Source organism: Lagopus muta, chromosome 4 (genome assembly GCF_023343835.1).
Source record: "Lagopus muta isolate bLagMut1 chromosome 4, bLagMut1 primary, whole genome shotgun sequence".
Taxonomy (NCBI): Eukaryota; Metazoa; Chordata; class Aves; order Galliformes; family Phasianidae; genus Lagopus; species Lagopus muta.
The window spans coordinates 9,654,741-9,681,978 of NC_064436.1; the positions used below are offsets into that span (position 1 = coordinate 9,654,741).

A 27,238-nucleotide genomic window follows, 5' to 3' on the forward strand; every position below is an offset into this window, starting at 1 on the left:
CCTAGAGCAATGTTTCTGTGAAGACAACCTCCACGTAAGAAGGCTGCTAAACTTATTCCATCCCTGCCCGCAAAGTCAAACCAGCAGAGTGCTTCAGCTGAGGCTTCTTAATGAAATGGAGAAAGCAAAATGCACACAGCAAGCATCTTCATTTGACTGGAAACGTAAAAGAAGGCTATGCTTGCAGCCAATCCAGTGCACAGCGCCATTAGCTTGGATGGTCCTCCAGAAGAGCAATTCCCTTGCAGAGTTGGGCAACTGCACAAATGAAGATGGAAATTTTATCTTGGGTCTGCAGTCATTATCAACAGCACACTTCTACAAATAGGATATTGCAGGGATATTTCAAGATTGCAGAGTCTTTGATACAGGATCACAGCAAAGATCAGAAGGACACAGCAAGTCCCCAGACAAAAGGACAGTAAAAGCAGGACTCACCTCACAACTGGTTAGCTAAAAGTCAGGTGGCTGGTCTGCCAGCATCCTCCGAAAAGACATTTACCTCCACAGGATGATTAATCACCCATCTTTCAGACGCCTAGTAAAGAGAACAGTTGCCTTCAGGAAGGATGTACCCCCCCCCCCTTCCTTCACTAATTTTAAAGGGAGCTGAGGCAACCGGCTATAACTAAATACCTAACTAAAAGTGAGATGAATCCTAATCTACAGAACTATGGAGAGAGAACAAACAGGGTTTGTGAACAATTGGTAACACTAACCATGTTGCTTTTCACAATCCTTACCCTTCACACAGCCACAGCTATAAAGGGATAACAACACCTGATGGGAGAAGCAGCAGCAAGCATCCCAGCCTACTTTTCAGGAATACCATTGCCTCAGCGGGAAGCCAAGGGAGCTGCCTTCCCTTGACTTGTCAGGCTGTTAGGGTTAAGGCATTTACCCAAAGCAAAAAGTATCCTTAGGTTCTGGCTTTTAATGCACCAGTTAAAATGAAGTCACAGGCGGCACAAAAGCACCCATCGGAGCAGCTTTTGCTATTCCTACAGCCTAGTGATGTCTTAATTTAAACCACTTGTCTGAAAACTGTCAGCAGGAGAGAGCAGTGTCCATAGCATCTGCCGTGAAGGTAGAAAAAGCAGCTATTGGCTCCCATGTACATCCACAATTGATGCCAACAAAAATTCCCAGAGTATCTGCCAGCAAGCCCTGACAGATCTGTAGAGCTGACCTTGATTTCCAAGCACGATACGGCTTCTGTCTAGCAGACACAACTTGAGTAATTCGGTCTTTTTGGCAGACCTCCGAACACAAAGAGAGGAAAAATTACATATTTTACCCTAAATGTGCTTGACTGAGTTGAAAAACTTTATGGATGTAAGAGTTGGTAACCTGCTTTCAGTTTCACAGTTCTTTACCGTTGAATCCTGTTTATTTGACTTCTGATATTTAGACCAAATGAAAAGATTAGAACTGGCTCAGTTAAGGCTGCGTGCCATTCAGGCTATACATCAACAACACAGTTCAATATGTTCACGCAGCATAACCTCTTGCTCACTATTACAAAGAAGCTTAACTTTACAAAAAGAGTTGAAAAATACAAATAAAGCAAAATTTGAATGTAGATTTCTATTTTTCTTTTGCACTGCCTGTCTCCATGCTTTGTAAATGTCTTCTTCGTTGGGAAAAGCAATAAACATGAAGAAGAGTTTTTGTTTAATTAAGTAAGAAAGAAAAAAAGTACCCATGACAAAAGCACCATAGCCTGGAATAGAAAATTTGCATCTACAGCTCAGGACGGGTGTGATTTTAGGGTGAACTTTATGCCCAGCACATCTTTGCTCCTCTAAATAATGAATAAAGACGGAAATATTTTTAAAAGTCACCATCTCCCATGGTTCCATTTTAGTTTTCATATGATCTCCATCTTCTCTGCAGCACCCTTTTTCCTTTTGCATCACAGAGACAAGGAAGTGGAACAGTGGGAGAGGAGTGAGCTATGGCCATTCTGCAAGCAGTGCTTTTCTGCAGCTTGTTGAGAGTCAGCAGTGTCTGCCACTGCCATCTTAATCCTGCCTGCATCCATCTCAGGCAACCTTTGCATTGCAGTTCAAAAGGAACTCTCGTGAATATCAGTCTTGGCCATGCACAATGTTGGTATGCAGTATTTCACTGCTCCCCCCTTATCTCCCTTCACAAACCTGTCCTGCTGACCATAAAGAGGAAAGCAAGAAGTGCCCTCCATATTCACTCTATGTAACACAAGGAATAATAGGCTTAAATTGCAGAACAGAAAATAAATAAATAAATAAATAAATAAAAAATAAAAAGAAAAAAATAAAAAGAATAAGAAAAACTTTCTTGCGAAAAGGACAGGAAAAACTGGGCTACAGCACTGGGTAAGGTGTAGGAACTCACCCCTGGAACTGTGAAGACCGCTGCAGACAAACATCTGTTGGGAGCTGTTTAGAGATGCATTGATCTTTTTTGGGGCAGGGGACTGCCTGGAGATTTTTCCAAATCTCTTCCTTCCCTTTGTAGTATGATCAGAAAATACAGGATAACACTACAGAGTAAAGTTTCTTTCAAGGACGCAGGTTAGTGATGCTTCTTACTACCTTCCTCCCCATGCAGTAGGTATATAGTGAGCACTCTGCAGACGTAGATGGTAGAAGGGACCAAGGGTGGACAGGATGACAAAAAGCTCATAAGCTCATATTTTCATTAACTTAACAAAATCTCCGGTGGAAGTAAACACTACCTTTGCCACCGTTAAATTGGATTATAAGATCTTCAGGGCTCCAATGTGTCTGTGCAGCTCAACATCTTAATCTCACCTATCACTCTGCCTACCAGCACAACACAGAACATTCATCACAGTCACCACACCAGCTAATTCTCACAGAGCAAGAATAACAGCTGTATGTTCTCAGATAGCTTAGCCCAGAGTGCAGCATCGGATCAAAAAACTGCCACAAAGGAAAATCCACTAAACAGCACAGTGCGAAGAATTACAACGCAGCCTCAGTCTGACAGGCCCCTGCTTTTCTCAGCACCGTCCCAATCACAATCACAAACTTTCTACCAGAATCTCTCGCTTCAGTGAGACAGCAGCACATCCTACCTGCTCTGCACAGACCCTCGGTCACCATAGGAACAGGCTGCTGTGAACTCCCATCTCCCTTCAGGGTGTAATTATTCCAGCGTATCTCCAACCCCCCCCACCCCGCAATGTTACTTCTTTGTTTAATTACTCTGTGTAGCCTCGGTTTATCACACAGATTTTCAATTAAATTAAAAGCAATAAAAATCTATTTCAAATTGTTCGCTTATTGTGCTTGAATCGCAATGCACTTAACAAAACACTTTTAATGGACTCCTCACTTAACATTCCTTCTGTCTCAGTGACCTTGAAGTTACTGAACATCTGTTTCATCCTTATCTTTCACTGAAATATTTTAGACAGATGTAGCCATAAAAAGTCATTGACCTCGAAATTCAAGCCTTAATTCAATTATTCCTATGAAACCTATAGTTTGTGCATAATTAAGTCAGAAAGAAATGCGGTCACACACTGGTTTTTTAACACTCCTGGCAGAAGAGAGCTCTTATCAAGAGAGCTCCTACAAAAAGCCCCAGTAACCTGGAGACCGAAAATTTCCATGTCAATTGAACTCACTTCCCCAAAGAAAGAAAAAGTCATCTGAACCTATTATTGTGCAAAATTAAAGTGGTCCCCTGCATGCCTTTGATCATTTTGCATGTCTTAATTCCTTTTTTCCAGCCCTTTTATTTCTGATATGTGCACTGGCCGAACTGAAAGGAACAATCTGTTACTAATTACTCCGATCTGCCCTGCACGCTCCTCCCAGCACAGCTGAGTGTGTGTGTATGTGTGAAAGAGAGAGCATCATCCACGATCACTGCACAAAACTGGAAACAAACCTCTCCTGCTGCATGACTCTAACTCTCATTCGCACCAGGACCGTGCCTTCCATTTCACACAGCTTCACACGCTGTCCAGGCACACCAAGAAGCCCAGGGCTAGCCTCCCTCCTGCCATCAGCATGTTTTACTTCTCAGTGTCCCCAAACAACCCCTTTACACTAATTGTCAAGTTGGAAAGAGGAGAAGAAGCTACTCATAATAAATGAGCATTTCGAGCCAACCGCTCACCCTGCTCCCAAAGTCATTTGGGCTCCTGCTTCCCAAGCTGTGAGTGCCTCAGTAAGTTTTATCACTGCACAGGACAGTGAGGGACTAAGAATGATGATCTCATGTTGTCTGTGCTCCAGTCAGGAGCGGTACATCTCTTCATGGCATCATACTTGGCAAGTGCTTGCCAAGGTAGAGCAATGCACTTAAAATCAAGTAATCATTCTTCTGTATCTCTGGCACTGGCTTGTCATCTCCCAGGGACTGAAATTGCTTCCACAAAAGTAATAAGAGTCCTGCCATTAATTCAAGTGGCAACATAATCAGGCTTAGCAATACATCTTTTTCTGCCATTAATAAAATCTGCTCTTCTTTTCTGTTTTTGTTTTGTTTTGTTTTACTATTACAGAAACACACACAGGCAAAAAAATCACACCGATGCCCTTGGCACTGGATGCACACTCACTCTGCAACCATTGACAGCAAACGTCTACCTTTTCAGTGTCTGATTAACTTTTTTTTTTTAAATTTACATCATTTTTACTCTTTCTGACAACTAAAATCAGATACTTACTGATGCCAACAGCTGTAATAAGTTTAATCGCAAGTTCTGGGATTTCGCACTGCATAAAGAAAGGTTCCAAAATGTAGCGTCCAAATGCCAAAGATATCACTGCTGTGGCAGCAGGGCTAGAGCAAAAAGTAAGAATAGGAAAAAGAAATCACAAAATTGATCTGCAATAGCATGTAAACAATACTCATTTGAGATCACACTGTAGCATTATCATCACAGAACCACAAGGTGTACCCAGCTTTGGTGCCTGTTGGCAACTATGGCACCACAGGCCATGATTTCTGAGCATAACAGATAACCAGTGTGAAGCAGCCATACAAAGAAAGGAGATGCATCAGTGCAAATATCCATTCCCATGCTCGCAGTGAAGATGGCCAGATTTAATTTGCATAGGCAAATTAAAAGTTTAAAAGTTGTTGAAGACTGAACTGTGGTGGTGAGATATATCTCACCCCTCATAGACAAATATATTAATTTCAGTGAGGATGAGAACTCTGCTTTACTGAAATAGGAAGCACAAAATTAAATCGAGTCTGTTACTGAAGTCTGAGACTTCAATATATAAAAGATGAACGAAAATGGCATCTCCTAAAATGCAAACACTGCTTAAAATGCATGTTAATTTTATTGACAAACAACTTTCCAGCACTGTGGCAGGGAAAATCCTCAAAGCACGGAAAGCCCCTTTCGTGCAACAGAGGAACATTAATGAAAGGCAGGCAAGCCTGTTGCATTTCCCAATCTGAAATGACATCCCTACAGCCTTTCTCCTTGAGACCAGCTAAGTATTTGCCACAAGCCTTCACATGTTACCTTCTACTGGACAGATCACAGGATCTGATCTCCATCATACTGCTACACACAGCAACGAGACAAGGGGCCTCAAGGGATTCTTGAGTGAAACAAGAGTCCCTGCAAATTTGTTATGAAAAATCTACAGCATTTAATAAAACAATGCCTTCAGTGCAGACTATACCTCTCCCAGTTGAATTTTAACTAAAACACAGTTGCTAAGAACTGTGTGAAAATACTGCAGAGAAGTTGTTATTGTTCACCGAAATCCTAAATTGGATTTCCTACCAGAGGGTTTTACCTTTAAACCAAAAAGAGCCACAAACCAACCAAAGCATCACACACTGCTTTGGACAAAACCGCTGGGAGCAAAGACCTGAAGCATCTTCCTAAGAAACTTTCCACATCAAGCGAAGGCAGACGATAGCCTGGGCACTTGTTCTACCCATCCATTTGCTGCCTTTACCTATCTAACTGACATAGGCAGCTCACCGGCCTCCAGCCCTCATGTTCTGTATCTGCCCAGTTTGAAGTGGCCTGGATCAGGCAGAAGAGCAGATCTCTGAAGTTTTCCCTGGCTTGCCTCCTCAGCCTCAGGTCCTTCCTCCAGAACCTGGATTTTTCCCTCTTGTTTTAAGGAAAATCTAGCTCCACACCATTCACTTTTAAAAACAAAGCTTGTTAAGGTTATATTTTTAATAAATAGCTAAGTCTCCTGGCTTCTTAAACTGGAGAGATGCTGCTGGCAGTGCACTTTGCCAGTTGAGGCCAAGGCTGAGGGAATGGGGCATTTCCCTTTTGACTGCAATCATAAGGATCAGCAGGCTCCTAACAGCTGTGCGCTCACAAATGCACACAAAGCAAATTAGCAGCTTTCATTTAAGGGCAAAGAGAAAAGAAAAAACCTGAAGAAGAAAGCCAGTGGGCAGGGGCAGGCAGAGGGCTGGCAGCACACGCTGCAGGCACATGAGTCACCTCTTCAGCAGCATGCTCTTACCCAACCTGTGGGCAATCACCAGATCCAAGTGCTGCAGACAACTCATTCACTCACCCTCACTTGTTTGAGAACCTGTCGTTTTTTTCTTCTTGTTTGTTTTTTTTTTTTTCCTTAGTACATAGTGCACCTGACTGCTGAGAGAAAAGGTGCTCCCACCTGTATTGGATGAGGAGCATGGGGCGCTTCTACAGGCGATGCTAGCATGGTTTACTCAGTATGTGGACACAGCTACGTGTGTCTTAGACCATAAAATAGTGGCTGTAAGTATATATGAGAACAGAAAATGTTTACTTTGGTTGTGGGCACGAAAATCCCGCAACCACTCAGAGGAAAAAAAGGCTGAAGTGAGAAGTATGCGTGCAGCTCGGCCCCCTGACAATAACACCGCTATGCACCAAGGCTCAGCCCCTTTGGTAGCTGTAGCCAACTAGTTTGCCCTGCCAGAGTCAGCCCTAAAACTGTGCCCAGAGTTTTGGCAGTGCCGCTCTGAACACAAGTTACAACAAGTCCATCTCCCTCGCTGCCTCTTGGTTTGGATGATTAAAGGACCCACTGATGTTCTTTCCCATGCAACGTGATTATTTACTGGGTGTGGGGCAGAGTGCAATGACTAAGAGTATTTTGATGGCACTCCTGGGACGCCGTCGTTTGTACAAAAGAAATGAAAACAATAATCGAGGAGAGGAACTGACAAGGTCTGGTTTCTTGTGGGTACTCTCATCCTAGGAAAAGCATCCCCTCGCCTACTAGGGTGCAGGTTAACAAGGGGATTTCTCACATGACTCTCCTTTCATGATTGTGTAAGGGTATAACTACGTTCACACTACTGCCTCCCTCGATGAAAACCATAACTCCGCTTCCTCTTGCTGGTTTTCTTTTCAGAAAGCATTTAATAAGATTAAGGGATCCACTCTTTTGTCACATTCGATGGAGTTTATTCAAAGGTTACGTATGAGTGAGTAGGATGCAAGGGGTCATCTGACACACACAATCATTTCCTCTGGAAATGAGATAAGGATTTACGGCTTCATAATGAGTCAGCACTGTTAGCGATTTTAAACTCAACAGTCTGTGCTAGAACTCGTCAATATTATGTAAACATAGCTGCGATTTGTGATGAGGCTTGTGCATCGGTGACTCATTTGCTCGTATCAGAAGAGAAGGCAAAGAAGTGCTGATTGGCCTAGGGCAGGAACGCAGCATTCCTGAGTTTATGTCACACAAATGAACTGCCCTATTCTATAAGCAACGAGCCCTCCAGTTCCAGTAATACTGTAAAATGATATATTTTTTTTCCCCAACAGGCCACATTTTAGTTCATCAAAAAGATCAGTTTACATTATGCAAATTTATTTGCAACAATCTAGTCATTCTGCATCTTCTTGTTGTAATTTCCCTATACAATGTCAAGGGCTGTATCAACCACAAGCATACGACCACATCAGTACTTTGGGCATTTCAGATACATAAGGACTCAATGTTGCACTATTTGGCCAACTTTCTTCTCCAACACACCGTGATAACAAAAGATGGGGACCAGAATTGACATCTAGAGAAGACACAGTGCACCCAGATCTCAAATCTTCTGGGTGACATCTGTGCCAGGTGTTATTTCTGTATCCACAGACAACAGAGACTGCTCCAAAAACCAGCACCTCAGCTTAGAAAATGTAAAGGTGACATTCCTCTTCCACTATACTTCATGTAGGCATGGGTATTAACATCAATGGATGTAGTAAGCTTAGAAAAATCAAAATAAGTCACTGAATTTGTGTGACAGACAGCTTTTGTAGAATCTCTTTTTCTTCCATACATACACATATGTCTTTTTGAATGTTTCAACGGTGAGAAGCAAAACAGCATTGTTAAATTGTCTGGAGCAGCCACACTAAAAAACTTAGCTAATAGATCAAGATATCTTTGATTTCTTTTGTGCTTCACATAGTGGAGAGTTTTCATCATGACTGAGAAGCGCTGTGCCACAAGAGAAGCAACAAACTTACCGAATAACAAGCAGTTCCACCCAGACTCTCACAAAAGCAGGCAGCGGGCCAAAGGCCTCCAGGATATACGTGTAGTGACCACCAGATTTCTTAATGCATGTTCCCAGCTCAGCATAGCAGAGGGCACCTGTGAGAGTGAAACTGAAGCATCACAAGAGACATCCAGAAACAACTTTCCAAGCATCTGTAAGGTGAACAACCGAGCTGCTATGGTAACACAACAACTTCTGGTACATTCTAATCCTCCATATTCTTTTTTCAAGAGGCTTAGAAGTTCCATGTCATTCCGGTGGACTTGTGTAAGCCATGGCACGAAGTGTTTACAAGCAAGGTGCTTCTTACTCATCCACACTGGTGTGGCACAAAGTGCTGCATCATGCCAACAGTGCAAAGCCCTCTGACACATAGTTGTGAGCAAATATTGCCCGGCGCCATCCAACCTGCCTCATCCTTGGAGGAAAGCCTGAATATGGCATTCCCCTCCCTCCTCAGCCACAGGAAGAGCAAGCAACTGGCTCATGTTTGGAAGCAGGAATCACAGATGGAGGATTTTCCTCACTGGTACCACTGAAGTCTTGCACACCAAACTCAGGGAATGGCTTAGCTCTATGAGCATTGGATTTCTCAGCAAAGAACAGCTCCCTGAGGAGATGCTCAAGGCTGCTGTCAGCATGATGCTGACATCACAGAGCTGTAACAGCACACTGTGACCATGCGTGATCGCTGGTCCTCATTCAGCCTTACAGCCTGTGGATTCTTCATTCCATGGGCAAAGAGGGCACTGGGTCTGCTCAATGCAGGCAGCCCTTTTTGGAGGAGCCACAAGAAAACCAGTTTGTAAGCACTGCATTACACAAAGCGTTACACAGATCAGCAACATATGCAAAGCCTTTTCCCTACCTGCTTTTATGCTGCTTCATGTTAAGGTGAAAACTACAGTTTTCAAAACCTCCCGACACCAAGCCCAAAGAAGCCGTAAGACTTTACAACACATTACATCCTCCTTTTGCTTTGTTTGGGGATTTGCAAAAACATGACAGCTTTTATCCAATCATCTTTAGCTTTCCCGGAAAGGTACTTAAAGAAATTCTTAGAGCCACATTAAAAAAATATATTCATAGGTTTTCTCTTGCCAACCTGCTCTGGAGTGATTTGGAATGAAATCAAACCATGGTTTGATACATATTGCACAGACAGCCTCAGCAAGAGCCTAGGTGACCTCTGTACGAGGCCTTAAGTCTTGTACGAAATGAGAAACATTAATGACAAAAATATTATGAAATAACAACTGTAGCAGGTCCATTTAGAGGGAAGAGGTAATATCTTTTACTGGACCAAATGAGACAGATCTCTGAATGTTGAGATCTGGAAAACGCCAAGGAAAAGCCACCTGATTTTTTTCTGCAGACTTTACTTCACAGTCAGAAAATTGCTACTATTGAAGTTAAAGCTAAACAGGAGATGCTTAAGCAAATTCTGTTTTGACTGCACCTAAAGACCAGGGTCCTATGCCAGGGTTACGAATTGTATTTGAGGTGTTTCTTTATAGGGGAATTTTTGTTATAGGCAGGACTTAAAAGTTTGGACAACAAAACATGTTGCACATTGTGCCAATACAATTAACATCTGACCAGAACAGGTCCTAACTTTCTTGAAACATCTGTTTGGCTTGGGTGGACTTAGCCTCCAAACGCTCAATGCTGCTTTTAAGCTCAGAGCCAAGTTACACAGGGTGGCATTTGCACATTCCACCTATTAGACAGACACGTGTTAGCCCCTATTTGTCCTCCCTACCTCGTGCCAGAAAACAAGTCGTCTCTGTTTTAAATAAAGCCAATGCTCATGTTATTCCTCCGCTTCTTTGAGATTAACTCATTAAGGAGGTCAATGGACCCTCTGTCCCCCAGGAGCCAGGGTGGGGTTTTCCGCTCTGAATGGGGCTTTGTGTACAGAACAAACCACCCAGCATTCCTCAGAATGTAATATTGTTAAAAAGAAACACAGCAAAATTAGTAAAAACTGCCACAATGGGCAGGCCAGCCATAAAACTCATTTTACGCATTTGTTTCTACCACATTCATCCTCGCAAGCCGAACTTTTCAAGGCACACTGCAAGCTGGGAATAAAGTGAAAAGCAGTAACATGAGACAGGGGAGAGGGGCTGTTGGTGTTACTGCACTGCTCCCTCTCATACCAACACAGATTACACCCGGTGGGAGTTATTCCCTGAGACCTTGACTGAGCCTCCAGGGAACCAAGCAAAGCTGCCTCAACAGTTTGCCCCGCACGCCAGCTGCCAGGGGCCTCACAAGCAAGCTGTGAGCTACTTCTTACAGCCAGAAAAACAGCATATTACATACAGCACAGCTAACGGGAGAAAGCGGGCACTTGCTTTTTTCTTTAGGGACCCATGAGAAACAACCTGCACTCACAACCTGTGCTGACACAGTGCCGGGTGACAGGGACTGTGGACTGCTGTGCCTTGCACACAGCTTGTTGCAGAGCAAAAGCCTTCCGCGGCCCCATTGGTCCTCGGGCTCCATGCTGAGCCTTGATATCCAATGGAAAATCAGACAAAAAATAGGAATAATCCACCGGCTGCCCCTCCAGACCAATTGGAAGCATTGAGCAGACTTACCGAAAAGCGAGAGGATGCCGCATGCTGTCCAGACCATCAAGGACATGCCCACGCTGCCCGTGTTCTTCAGGATCCCCTTGGGTGAGATGAAGATGCCAGCTCCAATGATAGTGCCAATGATGATGGAGATCCCCCTCAGCAGCGTGACTTTCTTCTTCAGTACCACCTTCTCCTGAGGCTGCCTGCTGTCCATGGAGGGCAACCTGCCGTTCGGCTGCCCCTGCAAGTAGCTCCCATTAGACACCGTCACGACGGCAGCTTTCCTCACCATGCTACCGTGTCACCAGAGTGCTGACAGCGAGCGCAGCCAAAAAGTTCACAAGCTGTTCCCTCTCTCAGCCTCTTCCTCCGCCGCCTCTTATCAGCGGGGTTGCTCCTACGTGCAGGTAGAGCTCTGCTCTGCCCCGCTGCCTGCCAGTGCTCGCAGCACCTGCACCCTCACCCTGCCCACGGGCACTGCCCTATCGTTGGGAACCAGCTCAGCTTCCGCGTGGACCTGTATTTAAGCTCTTGTCGTACCAAGTTACTCCAGCTGAATGATGATGCAAATTCTCCAGGTTTGCATCAGCCATTTGAGAAACCTCTGGCATTACTCAGCACTTTTTTTTTTTTTTCTTCTCAAAGCGTAGGGGCATGTTGCACAACCGACCTGAGCGTGGTAGGAGGAACAAAGCCTTCACAGGAAACCCAGCCCATCGAGCTCAGAACATCGCCGCCGGCACCCCCAGACACGCTCCCCAATTTTTTAGAGCAACTTGTATGCAGAAACAAAAGCCTGCCGAAACACAAAGCGTGTCGGAGCGCGAGGGGAAAAGAAATCAAACAGGATACGTCAGCTCTGGGTCTGATCCAGCTGCTTTTTCTCTCAGTTCTCTTAGTGAAAGTTCAGCACGCAGGGCTGAACTCCTCGTCTTGCTGCAGTGGGTCAGCCTCTGCCTACCTGTGAGCTTATGAGAACTGTCTACACCTACCTAAAGAACACATACAAACCCCTGTTAGCCCGTGTTGCCTGGCAACACACCCAAATCAGACTGGTGAAAATCTAGGTTATTTCCCCAGTACAGTGATTTTCATACAGGCGGTATTTCTGGGATGTTGGTAGCAACTCGACAGTGACATTTCCCCTTCAGAAACACCATCCCCATCTGCAGATGCCATGCTCTGGCAGGAGGAGAGCTGCAGGGAGCACGGGGTCTCCAGCCACTCTGCAATCCAAGTGTTCCCTCTCACAAAGGCTCTCAGAGCAGAAAGATTATTGCTGGACCCTGCAAACTTCTGTTCCACCACCCGATTCCTCAAATTCCAACCTGAGAAATTAAAATCTTAAAAAGAAGAACCCTCTCCTCAAGCAGAGTGAAAATCACTAGCCTTCAAGCACTTGTCAGCTAATTAAGGGGCATGCAATATGTGCCAAAGGGAAAAATCCTGCCCAGCTTAACTTCTGCAGCTGCTCCCGGCTTCAGATCAGATCAGTGCACAAAGAAGTGATTCCCGGGGTTGCTGTTTAATTGGGACCTGGGCTTGGGGTGGGGAAAGATAGCAGTAAAGCAGCATTTTATCATGTGAGAAACAGGCGCTGAGCTCCGAGCACAACTGTGCTTTCACATTTATTTGGGAAACAGGAGATGCTGAAGTACTAAAACACTACAGCTGTAAAATTACAGTGATTTTAAAGCCTCACATTTTCAGTTATCACTCACCTGTAATCATTTGCACCGAGGTGAAACAAGGCATGCTAAAAGCTTATCTGGTTTAAATGCACGCAGGTAAAAACAGAAAGCATTTGAGCTTTTGACTGCAGACTGGCAATGCCTGTTTTCTGAACACATCCTGCCCTGCCTGCCCCAGCACTGCTTCCACCTGACCTCGGGACATGCCTGCTCCTCACGCAGCACTGCAGGGTCCGAACTGAGCTGACTCCCCCAGTTCTGGTCACACACAAAGCCACGAGGAGGTGTCATACTACACGGAACTGTTTTCCCTTGGTATACATTCGTTAGACAGTCTCTCAACAAGATTATTAATGCCTGAAGTAAGTAACCAGATCGAACCAGGAAAAAGCATTAACCACAGAACTGGGGTGGGCTGATGATCTTTATTCTCATTTCCGAAGGCTGTTTACAGAATAGACACATGACATCTTGAAACATCTAATAGTGTAATGCAGTCATTCTTACCTAATGCTTACCCTCTGTTTCAGTAGGAAGATGGCTGCAGGATCACATCAAAGCTCAGTGGGCTCCCAGCTGATCCCCAGGCAGCTCCCCGCCACCCAGCCATCTGCATCAGTAGCAGCACCAGGCAGTCAAATGGCTTTCTAATTTCATTTGATCCTTAGCCAAAAGAATGCAAAAATGTTCTGAATCCACATTTGCCCTTTGGACATGGCTAGTAACACTCCCCCACACAGGAAAAAGGCTGCTTGCTGCTTCTACTGGGGAGGATGGTGGGCACGGAAAGCTTAAGACTATGTAGAACTCTCACCAAACTGTCTAAAGTGTGAATAATCAAGGAGGGATAGAAGCAGAAAACCCTTTTTCTGAACTATTGGCAGCCTGCTCACGATTATGCTGTTTGCAGCCTTCCCAGTGAGCACTGCAGTGTACAGCAGTTCTCTACGCTACCCATTAAAGCCAAACAAGTTCCCACATTCAAAGTTTACTTCAAACTATCAGAACAGAGAATACTTATTTGGTGCTCGGGGATGGTTTGTGGCTTTCTGGAAATGTCATGAGAATCCTCTGCCGAGAATGCCCACTGCTGCTCCACAGTACACCGTGTGTTCCAAACCCATTTTCATCACCTGCAGCCCACCATGGGCTGTGATAGAATCCCTGGACAACCACAGCACAGCACTCAGTCTTTTTCAGAGAGCTCTTCCAAAGGCACGGGGCTTAACCTGCCTGATGCTCAGCACAGCCCCTCTTCTTCCATAAAAACCTGACCTGGAAACGAAACAAAAAGATAAAAGGTACAATTTTCTTTAGACTGATGAAATTATTGGAAGCAGTGTTTCCAAAGATGATGCTCTGAAAATAAACCTTCATTCCCTGATGGCAGCTGGCATTGTGCACAGCTTTTTCTTGTTTCTCTTTGCTTTTTTTTCCCCCTCACTCCCCAGACGTTTTCTCCTGAGCAAACATTTTCAAACATAACAGAGATCATTACAGTGAGATGGCTTCCTTCTGAACTGCACCATCAGCCCTGGGACAGTGCTTCACAGGCTGAAAAGCCTTGATGTACAGTTGGGACTAGCAGGTCTTGTGCCAGATTCTGGACACCACTAAACCTTGACTCTGAAGAAGCTACAGTGTGGATATTTCCCCTGAGAAAAGCTACCAGACACAACACACACACCTTAAAATTCAAGTCTGGACTTGAGTTTCAACTTCTCAAGCCCACATAAACTCCTTGATTTCAAGGTGTAGCAAGAATGTTTTGATAATCCTTCCAGGAATTTGCATATCAGCTCATTGCATCAAGCATCTCAAGAGTCACAAGTCAAGCCTCCAGGCCATACACTGCCACAGCCACTGGAGACATAGAATAAAAGGAAGTATGGCGAGGCAATGAAAACCCCAAACTTCTCCGTGTGGGTGGCACGGCATGAAAAAGTTGTTTAGAAAATTGGGCTGAGTCTTCTCTGCATAATCCAAACTGCTTATGTGCCTCAGAAAGCAGCTCTGCAGTAAAGTGGTAGTCTGGTTTCACGTGTCAAAGGAGGACAAAATACCTACAAGTCTTTGTTTCATGTAGAATATCTAGCAGTAAAAACTTGTGACTGGGGATTTTCGGTTCTTTTTGTAATGTTAAATATTTTAACTAACTCTGGGAAAAAAATACCTGTAAGCAATTTAAATGCTCAGCTGTTACAGGGAATTAAGTGAGGAAAGCATCATCATATACAGAAATCCCAGTAGATCAAGATGGGTTTTAATATTATAAAGAAAACCTGGATCTGTAAGAGGATGGTACGTTCTCTACTTCAAGCTAAAGTTTTAGTTAAAAAAGGGAATTATAGAGAAAGCTGGAGGATGTTATTTTGCAGTCAGTCTCACAAATTATTCAATTATTTTGCATTCCACTTTGTGCTGGATACAAAGATAGCTTAGAAGAAAGAAAGAAAAAAAAAAAAGAAAAGGAGAAGGAATGAAATAGTTACCCAGTTCATAGGTTTTAAGAATCAAACAAAAACCTAGAAGAAATACAAAAGCAATTCAAATGTTATTCCATGAATTTTCAGTAAAAGACTGCCAACAAAATGCCTATGCAGTCAGCAAATAGAAATCTGCTTCCAAGAAGCCTACAGATAGCAGATTAGAAGGCAAATACTTTCAAAGATTCAATCTCCAATTCCAAGGCTGTTCAGCCTGGAGAAGAGGAGGCTCAGGGGAGAACCTGATAGTGGCCTTCCAGTATCTAAAGGGGGGCTGTAAGAAAGAAAGGGACAGACTCTTTAGAGGGGTCTGCTGTGATAGAACAAGGGAAAATGGTTTCAACACTAAAAGACTTATGTGAATGTAAGAAAGGTTTTTGGTTTTTTTGTTTTGTTTTGTTTTGTTTTTACCATAGGGTTGATGAGGCACTGTAACAGGTCGGCCAGAGAGGTGGTGGATGTTCCATCCCTGGAGACACCCAAGGTTGGGCTGGACCAGGCTCTGAGCAACCTAATACAGCTGCAGGTGTCCCTGTTCGTTGCAGGGGATTTGGGCTACACGACCTTTAAAGGTCCCTCCCAACTCGAAGGATTCTGTGATTCAATTAGCTGATACCTATCAATTTTCAGTCAGAAAAGAAAAAAACAAAGCTTTTCAGAAATCCATCCTGTATGTTTCACTACTAGAGCTTTATTTCCAGCTGCAACCATGATAATTCCAACTGAACAGCTGGATGTTTTAATGATTTTTTTTTTTTTCAAATGGACAAAAATCATTAATGCCTGGTACCAAGCAAGAGAACTTCACATGAAAAAAAGCCAATTTTTACTGAAGCCCTACATATATGGATAAAGGATAGTGCTTTAAACCATCTCACTTTTCGTATTTGTAACCCACGCTATTATAGCCAAAGCAATGCTGTACATAAATATTATTCTTAATTTTTTCATGTTTGCATTTCTTGTCAGCAGAATGAGACAACAATTTTCAGAGTCTCTATGTTATCCTTCCTCATCTTTTGGACGCACATGCTGAGATATCCCATGGCTTTCAAGAATCAAGGCTTTGTGGTAAATTTCTGTCAAAAATGCAGAGATTCCTGGCACAAACACAAGTTTATTGTTGACTTCAGGAAGCCGAGATTTTACTTGAGGTTTCTTAACTTAGCCTGAGTGTGTCAACAGAATTAATTGCCGCTTCTGAAAAATTAGGCTTGCTAAAAAATGAAGACAGGTAATTATCACAGAAAGGGTTTTTTTTACTACTTCATCTCTCCATTTTCTTGATGAGAATTCTTCACACTAGGTAAAAAGCTTATCATGTGAAGAAATCAGGTAACAGTTGCTTAGATTATCATACTGAGAGCTGGCCGCTTAACTAATCCCTATTTGCTTTTACTGCATTGTTCATACAATTTATCCTGTATTACACACACAAGAAACAGGATGCTGGGGCACTTACCTTCCTCCTCTATTTGGCCAAGTCCTGTACTTCACGTGAATCCCATTCTGCCATGATGACTCAAATTTTCTATGAAATCCTTATAATGAGTTAATGATACCTATCTCAAATCACAGGTGTGACAACGAAATTCAGCCACTGAATCCTGCCACTAAAATAATCTATACAAAATATTGGAAAGGGGAGTTTTCAAAAACTTGAGCAAAATTTCATTATACTGACCACTCCACAGGGAAATCTTTCAGATCGCTTTTCCTAATCTGTACTCCAATTCCTTAAACTCACCCCAAAAGAAGGTCACCCTTCTCTCTTGTCAAGTTTAACGAGCTCATTCCCCTCCTGTTGCATACAACTTAGACTACACTGAGCATAGATTCAAAGTTATTTGATTCTTCTGAAACAGAAAACTCTTACCCAAGCACCCAAGAATAATTGTAATGGGATTTTTAGTTCCCTTCTCATTCCTCTCTCGATTGCCAGATGCAGCAACAGAATTGCATCTGTGGATTTCTCCTCTGGTTCATTTAATATAGCTTTTTGTCTGGAGACCAACCGAGTCCTGGCCACAGCATCTTGCAGCTCATGAACACAACAAGGTCAGGCTCCAGTCAATAAATTGTCAGGTAGTTAGCACTTCTTTAACATCAGCAGCAATGGCACAACATGCACATTTAGAGATGGACAAAATCTTCACAGCCAAGGGCTGAAGCAGTGTCAGAGTTTACCAAAAGGAGGGATTAAACAGAGAAAAGCAAAAGCACTACTCAACGTGGGTGTGCAGAAATGCTTCACTGGCGATTGGTGGTCAATCATTCACACTGGCATCATAATTTAGCAATGAAATGTGGCCTACGGATCCTAGAGGGAATTGTTTTATTGGCATCTAAATGTGCACACTATGTCTTCTTGAAGTATTAAAAACTCCATCAGAAAGAGCAGTCGTTTGGAGGGCTGCCAAGGCAGTTCAGCAGTTTGTACTAGTGCTGCTCCATATATTATTCCTACATTTCAATAGGGTAAAGCATCTTAGTGCTGAGGTCAGCTTCTGCTTCTTTGAAGGTGGAGTTCCTCTTTTCCACATTCACAATATACTCTTCAGAGGTATTGTCCATCCAGTTAAGACTAGAAGAAGGTACTGAACAATGCTATACTGCAAATCACATGAATACTTAAGTATTACAGAAGCTGGGGGAAGCCTGGCCTTCTCCTGTATCAATTTTTTGTCTTGGTTACATAATGCAGACTTCTTTCTGCTTAATTTAAAAAAATTGGAATAAATATGTACTTGACAGGAAGACAGTCTAAGCAGAGAAATACAGATAATCATTTGAAGATATTATTTACTAATAGCTAACTTCAGTTTATTAAATTCCTTCAGAGAAACTAGGGAAAGTACAGCATCCCAATTTGGCTTTCTGAAAACTACATAGATTTCAAGACACATCCTCATACACCACAGTAACAAGTTTGGTATGCCTGGGGTATTTTGCCATTTGTTGTTCCTTTACTTTGATTTTCCTTTTTCCATTTCTCACCTTTTCTCTCACTTTAAGTACACTCTATAAATTCTGAACTGAAGTAGGAGCTATTCAGAAATTTCTCTTATTTTTCCATACTTTTCAATGCCCCTTCCCAGGGCAAAGAATAAATCTCTGTGAACAAAGTCTCATTCATTCTTTGATCTCAGCATCCATCATGACTGCAGATAGCTTATTAAACCTGTATCAAGCAAACAAACAGCTTATCTCAGGGCTATTTTATTGTCCTGCTTGCCCCTCAGGCTATTTCAGCATTGCTCATTTGAGGAGGACTTGACCAACCAGCTCTAAGCCAGCCTCACTGTGATGGCGTTCTCTCTCTGACTTTTTTCTCCCAACTTCCTCCTCCAGCCCAGCCTTGCACAAGAAGACAATGAGCAACAGTACTGATAGCCCTCTCACTAAAACAGATTAACAACCACAAATCTGTCTCAAAGTGGGAGGATGAAAGAACTGATAGCAGACACCTGGTTCAACAGCTAAGGCACCTAAAAGCAAAGCATGCCTGTGAATCCATTTATCTTACTCCACAAATAGTGAGCAGCCCAAGAGCTCCTTGAGTGGGGCTCCAAGACAGAGTCTCACATCAAGTAGAGATGCCTCTTGAGGTCATGCAGAGATCCCTTACGCCTTGATGACAACATGCCTTGCCAGTGCAGATCTTGTGAATGTGACTAACAGTTTCTCTTAAGTTTAGCTAGCTTCATTAAGATCATATCTTAGATTCACTGTAAGCTTTGCTAGCTTTGCCAAAATCATTTTAGATTGATTGTGCACATACAATTCCTTAGGTATAAACTACTGACAAAACCTGGGACTAGAAGTGAATCCAGCTGCACTTAGGCTCCTTCCCTCCGTGGTTCAAGGGTTTTAGAAAGCAAGGGGTTCCACTTTGAACCTCGTGACTCAATGGGAAGGTCTCCTGTATGTGTGTATTTAATCTTAACATCTATAATCAAGTGCATACAGCCATCTCAAATCTTGTGAAGTCACTGTTAAATCACTACATTATATCTATATGGTATCAATAAACATATTCCTGCTTCTCTCTCATTAGTAAGTGTATAATGTAGCTGTTTCTAGATATGATACTTGTGTGTCCACGCTAACGCACAGTCGAACAGAAACGTCAGTGAGGAAATAGCCATTACCAGGGTACCAGCCATCTCTTAACCCATCTGGAGGCTGCCACATCTGCACATCTGGTTGAGTGTAGACTCAACCATGCCAGCTCAAACCACAGGTGCCAAACTTCTTCCTCTCCATCCAGTGGTCTCATTATGGGAGGCAACTGAGCTGGCAGGCTGAAAGGTCAGTGAGTCAGGACTAAAGCCCTCGGCTCAGACCTTGACACACACAGCATGTAGATCCTTGTAGCTCCATTATAAATTATCCACGCCCTTCACCGTTTCATCTTCCCTGTGATTCTTCTATAGGCACCATCCTTACTCACTAATAAAAGTAAATTTGTTTTTTTTTTTAATACGCTTCACTATCAATATCGACTCTTAAAAAACATAAATTCTCAGAGCATTTTTTGCCTGGGCTGTGAGCACACAATTAGAGGAGCTGGCTGGCAGGGGTCATTTTCCTGGTAATGGCAAATGAGGGGTGTGCCCTAAGCTCAGCAGGTCCTTTTTCAAATGGAAAAGGCTTCACTGCTCCTTTATCACCACAAAAAAAAACCAAACAAAAAAACACAAGAGGCACTAACAGTCAAAACACCAAACAACTGCCAGCAGATCCTGATGCCGGAAAAGAGTAGCTTTGATGGACTGTCCTCCTTGTACAGACAGCCTGGGTAAGCTGTAAAGAATTGAGGACACCTTCGTGAACCACAGCACAAAGGACTGAAAGGTCAAAGTAGTAAATAATTTCACTTAACAGAATGCATTTGGCTTTATATTTCTAATATTACTTCCCAAGACAAAAGTTATTCTGAACACACAGGGTGACAAAATAGGAGTCCAATCTCTTGACAATTGCTCTGTCAGAGACCTGGAAATGAGAAATGATGCTCTGAGAAACCATTTGTCTTCCTAACTCTCCTTTAATCTCCTCCAGCCCAGTTTTTCTGGATGAGTTCCGAGTCTCCGTTCTTCTGCACGACACACACGAAACCAGGTATTTAGGAACCAATGCGCCAACACAGTGCAGCCACAGTGAATGGCGAGTCTCTCCAAGGGGTGGGAGAGTTTTTTACATGCTCTGTTTTAATTTCACCTGTTGAGATTATCCTACCCCAGCCTGACCTAAACACGTATATAGAAAACATCGCTATTAACTTCTATTAATCTCCTCGTAAGTGAATCCATCTTTTTCAACCTGAAAATGAATTAATCTTCCTATTCCACACAGTCCAACGTCATCCACTCGGTGCATTTTCTGGTCAGTTAAACAAATAATACAAATGCACTTTTCAATCACTTAGGCTAAAGGCCAAAGCTAAAATTCCTAGCCTTACGTACACCCAGGGCAGAACTTTTTACATCAACTCTTATCCTGTTCTGAGTACAATAAACTCAAACGACACAAAATCCTACTACGTATTCTCAGAAAGCAAGCTGCAACTCCTCAGGGCAAAACACCTGCACATTTGTATTTCCTCTTGTGTGACCTTGCATATACTTCCTCTTCCCCACTTCTGGTAATTAGTAACAGACCTGGGAGAGCAGGGAGGAAGGTGAAGACAGAAAAACAGGAATTCTGCCAACTTCTGATTTGAAAAAAAACATTCTCTTCTTAATTCTGGTAAAGTTTGCATCAGTTTACTTGCATTCTGCAGCTGTAGCTATCACCAACTTCGTTTATAAGGGAAAACTGTCAGAGTATGCAAAAGTAATTCCAAAGCTAAAAGGCAGGAACGCTTCAGCCTCTGTCTTCTGGATTTTCATGTCTGTTGGCAGTTTCTGTAATTGAAGCAGCAGATTCAAAACTCAGCGCCACAAAATAAATAATGAGAGGTAACAGTACGGTAGTTTATTAGGTTAAAAGGAAACCTGCAACTATTTTGTTCAGCAAACATAGCCTGAAAGTAAAAATAATACTGTGGGAACAAAAATAAATATGTATTAGTTTGTTTTTCTCCTTGAAAATAAACATCCAGGTGCATAGGAAACTGCATATTTCAGCTCATCAGGGAGCATGCAAGGGTCGATGAAAGGACTTTGGGCTCCTTCCTCTCTAACCAGTTCACAGGCTGGTCTCCGAATTTTAATAGAGCCTAGGGAATATATGGTTTTGTTCCTGTTCAGATAGGAAGAGAGCCAGTCATACCCAAAGCACTGCTGTAAGGACTGTAAGAAATAACACCAAAATGGCAGGCAGGCAGGCATCAGCACAACCGCAGCATCACCAGTGCAGAAGAAAAACTTGTGTCTGTGTGGATTACTTGTGGCAGAACCTATCAGCTTCAGGTCCAGAATCTGCCCCTGAAAATAAATATAAATTGGTCTGATTGTGAGGGAAGTACCCAGGGCAAACATTTTCAATTGCCTCTTAGAGCAAATTGAATTGTGCCTATTGGCAATATCTATCACCTAGAGAAAGGGATGCTTCTTTGCTCCAGACAAGACAGATGTGCAGTTTAAACCTCTCAGTCACCAAAATGTCCTTCCTACCTAGCTGCCAGGCAAACTAGTCAGCTTTGCATGAAGACCTGTGGATATGATGTTCTGTACAACCTCCCTGGTATTTAAAATAACAAAATTCAGCTTCCACTTACAATTATGCTGAGTAGATAGCCAGGTTTTGCTTAACTTTACCTGCATGCCATTTCTGCTACCTAACTCCTCTTCAAATCCAAAACTGTAGAAATTTACTCACATTTTGGGCTCTTTGATGTATTCATTTTGGTTATTTTTCTGTTCATTGGAAAGGTATTTTTATCCTGTAGAGTCTGACTCCATCCTGAAGAGGAAAATATTATAAACAGATTATAAGCAGCATGCATTCAAATAAATTACATGTTTAAATGTGTCAGTTAAATTATAATGCTCAATTAGACAGCTAATTATGTTGAAAATGCAGTTGTGTGCATAAACTGATGGCCACTCCCCCAGCCTGCCTGGCTGCTTCCATTCATACATTGTCCCTTTCTAGGTTTTATCTTTCAAATATCACCCGGTGGAAGGTTTACATAAGTGCAGTCATACACTGCTCCACTGTTACTCCATTTAACAAAATCATTTCAAATCCTATTCAGCATTCCCACTGAGCTGTGCTACCTGCCATCAGAACTTTAGGGCCGGTAGGGTGGGATGTGTGAGGCAGGTGCCCAGATTTGTAGGGGTCACATTCCCTAAGGCCTTTCCCTCTGTCCATGAAGTCTCATTTTTAATTACCCTCACCACGTCATTTTAAAAGCATACAATCCATTTGTTTTTAATTTACATGCACACATGAGTTTTACAATGACCTCTTGAGTTAACAAAGAAGCTGTGCATGAAACCATAACGGCAACATTTACGTCTATAAAGCACTGCATTGAAATTGCCACTGCGCTCATTAATACTAGATAGGACCTGGAAACCAAACAGGAGAGAGACTCTGCAAGAGTAAATGAATCAAAACTTGATTTAAGGATAATACCTGGTATGACAAAACAGATCCACACATGCATTTGTGACATATACACAGTCATTATGCAAGAGAGACCTTTTAAGATATACTGTCTCTGATTCACCCTTCATTTAATTTCTGTAAGTTTACTGTGTGTATTAGAATCATCCAAACTAACTGAAGCATTTACACAGCAAAATCCAAGCTCTCATAAAGGGTGACTTCTGTGAAGAGCTAAATGACTTGTTTGGTGCTTCCAGGCTGTGCCATATCTCATTTCTTACGATATGAAAGGGATCATTAGTAAAGTTCATCAGTATCACTATGTTTGAAATTTCAGCAAAATAAAGACAGCATGAAACTACCAAACAGAGAAATCAGCTCCACTGCAGCATACCAGTAGCACTTCAGTCAGCTCTGCTATTCAGTTCTCATGCTTAGATGACACAGAAAAAATTAATGCTGAAAAAACAAACAAACAAACAAAAAACCAAACACCATAAGCCTGACCATTTTCTTGTCGTTTGATATTTCCTCCAAATGGCCATGACTATACATTACATTTTAAGGCCTGAAAAAATTATCATTGTTTCTCCATGCTGTCAAGCCATGTATGCCAGAATTATTTGTAAAATTGTTCTCAGTCAGTCTATATCTCACAATAATCCATGTGAGACCTGCCAGTAGAGGAAAAACCAACAAAAACAACCCTGTGACTGTAGGTCTCAGCATACGTGGCAGCAAAACCGAGCTTCTTGCAATATCAAAATCAGCCTGGATAAGTACTGCAAATGACACATGAGCCATGGCCTTGACAATACAACAGACAAAAATGATCTATTGCACTCTGCCTTTTTTATTTATTACCTGCATGGCCATTCAAGAAGGAAAGCATTCATAATTATGCTCTCAGGCAGCTCCTCTGAAATACCTCTGAAATCAGGGGATTCCAGGGCGTGTTTTTATGGCACGAACTAAAAATTATCAAATTGCACTTTGAAAATAAAAATGCTGCTTAAACCCTCTTCCAAAAATTTTTGTTGAAATCCACATATCGGTGTCTGACACGTCACTTCGAACCAGTAGCCGTGGCACAGCAGACTATTGGAAATACACAGAAAGGAGGTTTGCACTTATCATTCAGCTCTAGGTCTCTGAGCAGCGCCAGCCTGCCAAGGCACAGAGTGACACTGAGAGGGGATACAAACTGCTTAAAGATTTTTAAAGGTTCTTATAACTGTCACTAAGCTCGGTGCTCCACAACAAATTGAAAAATGTGAGAGGCTTTCCAGCTGAAGTCACGTGGGTGTTAAAGAGGATTAACATGAACAGCCAACTAGCAATTGCCAATTTCTTTCTTTCTAGTTTTTTAATCCTCCTTTCTTTATATCTTGCAATAAAACATTGCTTGCCTCCTATTCTATATATTTTCCCCTCTTGGAATAATGCATAAAGGAAGCTGGAAGCCATTTAATAGATGCATCTAGCACAACGAAATTCTGCACTATAGACTCTGCGGATGCAGACTGTGCAGTAAATCTCACTCAAAGCAGAGAGTATTAAATCACAGAACTACTGGAACAACTCAGGGTCACAACTGCTCATTTACACAATTCAGCTGCTGTATGCTTATCTCTGCATTCCCTCCAGCCCCCAGCGCGTATATCAACAAAACCTGTTCAGTCAGAAAAACACCTTTTGCTTTGCATCCAAAGCCACTTCAGACAGAAATAGAATAGAAATGTTTTGGATGAATCAAACCAAACTGCAGTCTTCACAGGGTAGAGCAATCATCACAGGGTGTCACCACCTCAGAAGGAGAAGGGATGTTGTGCCACCTCGTCCCAACAGCTGGGCTGCTTTCACCTCCACCTACACCTTAGAAACATGAGTGACATCATGGCTTGGTCCAGCCCTGTAAACATCTTCCAAACACAGCACAGTGGAAAAAAGTGGGTCCAGAGTACTGTGGATAATACTGAGCCAACTGCATTCATCTTTTTCCTCTAGAAACATTTCTTTTGACCAACAAGTCCTTTCTGGTTACCTCATTAACTACTGTACATCAGATTAAGGCCACCCCTTCATTGAGTCTCCCAAGAAAGAGAGCTGCAACAGCCACAGGCCCAAGGGTTCTTGATGCAGAAGAGTTGCATCTTGATGCATCTGAGTTGACACTTTATTAATGGCCCCCACCATGAATTTGCACAAGCACTTTTCAGCTATCCTTCCACTCTGGAAAAAAAAGGTATGTTCTTTATTGTTATCCGAAATTTTTCTTTTGTTTTAGACCATATGGTCAAGAAACAACCAACCAACCAACCCCTCTACCTTCATGCCTCTCCCCCAAAAAATCCTACAACCATTCTCCTTTTTATATTCTTCCAGATTCACTTTAGAGTGAATTTTTCAAGGTTGTACCTTTCAACAACTTTAAGGAAATAGATTTAAAAAAAAAAAATGAACCCTGATCTTCCTGATTTCTAACTCAGGATTATATTTTCCATTAAGGTTGTTGAATAGAATTCAGAAGAGCAATTTGGCATATACATGCACTAAAACATTTCAACATTTCTCTTTTAAATTCCTTGGGAAGCAGTGGTCAGATTTAAGTGCCAAGATGAGGAAGATAAATTTCTGAATGAGACCTCTGAGAGACAGGTTATAGTGAGTTTTAACTGTTATGCCGAGTGTTCTCCAGGTGGAAAAGAATCCAAACGGTAAAGCAGACCGACCCCTGGTTCTCTTACATTGTTCATTTAGGTCAGAAACCTTTGTAATGCTTAAATATTTTAAATTAATTCCCCTAGAAAAACATCCTATGATCTCTATTCACCTCTTTTTTGTAAAACTCTCTTGAAGTACAAACTTGGCTGAGCCCATACAAGCTGCAGTGGGGAACAAGTGGAACATCAGTATGGTGAGAGATTGACTGCACCACTGGACTGATGCTCCAGTGCAGCACCTTCCTCTTGTGTCCTTTTGTGAGCGAAAGAGATGGCCCAAAATGGGGGTAGTTTAGATGACAAAACAAATAAGCACGATAATTTTCCACCGTATTTGCTTTCTTATAATTCATATAGTCTTCATTCAATTATCTTAAACCAGATAATCTACATACCAGACTTCAACAAGGACAAAATACCCTTCAAGAGATACCTGTTAATAGTATTTAAGGTATTAACTATCTGAATTCTATTCAGTCCTCTGAGAGGTCTTTAGCTCTTGCTTATTTGGGTAGAGGTTTCTAGATATGAAAAAGACAACTTCAGCAGAAGGCTTGATCATCTTTTAAAATACATATTCAAAAGCAAATAACAATTTCTTTAAAAAAGAAAATGACACAGATTCAAGCACATTTAATGGATCACAATAATGTAAGGGAGAAAATCTGGCCTATCTTCATTCTAAAGTAAACAGCATTTGTACACTGATATTGCTAACTCCATTGTTAGCCCCAGCATATAGGTTATATGTGAAAAATAGAGAAGCCAAATTAAGAGGAAGAAAGATTCGTGTCCTCCTCATGTTCTCCTGAGGGGACACAGAGGAAGTTCCATAAGTACATTCTTGCATCCAGTTGTTGAAAGAAACGTGTGTTAGCTGCACAACCTCTGTCATGAACCATCAAGAACATGCGAACCCTATACTATAAACCACCTTCAGTGCAAAATTAACTCTACCAACTGGCAGTAGTAATCAGAAACACAGTAAATTCATGTATCACACCACACAAGCAGCACAGAAGAAAAAAGGAAGCAACTGTGCACATTTACTTTTTGCACAGTAGTGCAGAAAGAAATGCCTAGCCAAGCCTATGTGATTTAACCACGCTTATTCCAGAATCTCATCCTATGACAATCCCTGACCAACCTCAGCATCTAACCACAGAGACACTGACAGTACTGATCATTTTATTTTTACATAGCTATCAAGTAATTTCTATTGCTTTGAGGAGAAAGCAGTCTACCCTCCTTTGCTTCTTGGGTGCAGTATACCCATTATCAATATGAAGTCTGTTCTTCCATACTTCTCATCATAATCTTATGCTTTTGATATCATTGTTTGCTGTGGAAATCATTACAGATTAGTGAATTATAAATTTCAGATTGAGCTTTTTACTTAGGTTAGAATATGTCAAGTTTTCTAAAGTAGGCTTTGGTAATTTTTGCAAAATTTCCTCCCTTGTGAGTAATGAACAAGAGGGAATTTTTCACACTGCTTTTCCACCAATAGAACAATTCATAGCCTCCAAATGACTGTGGACAACAGGTCCGGAGAATCCTGTTTTCACCATTAGCTTACATTCACACTTCCCCTTTCTTGTAGCTAACGTCATAGGTCTCACTGCTTATCCAGTGCCTCCTAAGCTTAGCTTTAATCTGATTGATAGTCATATTTCAGT

General features: G+C 42.2%; 1 protein-coding gene across 6 annotated transcripts in view; it reads right to left on the reverse strand.

Annotated features, from left to right (window-relative positions):
* The window catches only part of SLC7A11 (solute carrier family 7 member 11), a 286,289-nt gene that overhangs the window by 45,486 nt on the left and 213,565 nt on the right, over nucleotides 1-27,238 (reverse strand). For 2 of the 6 annotated variants that reach the window (XM_048942977.1, XM_048942976.1), the window contains 5 exons: nucleotides 22,099-22,182; nucleotides 13,295-21,704; nucleotides 11,118-11,337; nucleotides 8,480-8,606; nucleotides 4,688-4,803 (listed from right to left, as the gene is read on the reverse strand). In XM_048942977.1, coding sequence (XP_048798934.1) covers nucleotides 4,688-4,803; nucleotides 8,480-8,606; nucleotides 11,118-11,310 — 436 coding nt within the window. In that variant the 5' untranslated portion in view covers nucleotides 11,311-11,337; nucleotides 13,295-21,704; nucleotides 22,099-22,182. Of the gene's footprint in view, nucleotides 1-4,687; nucleotides 4,804-8,479; nucleotides 8,607-11,117; nucleotides 13,263-13,294; nucleotides 21,705-22,098; nucleotides 22,183-24,880; nucleotides 24,980-27,238 lie in introns of those variants that run through there. The other 4 variants (XM_048942978.1, XM_048942979.1, XR_007376682.1 and 1 more) reach the window with 4 other exon arrangements.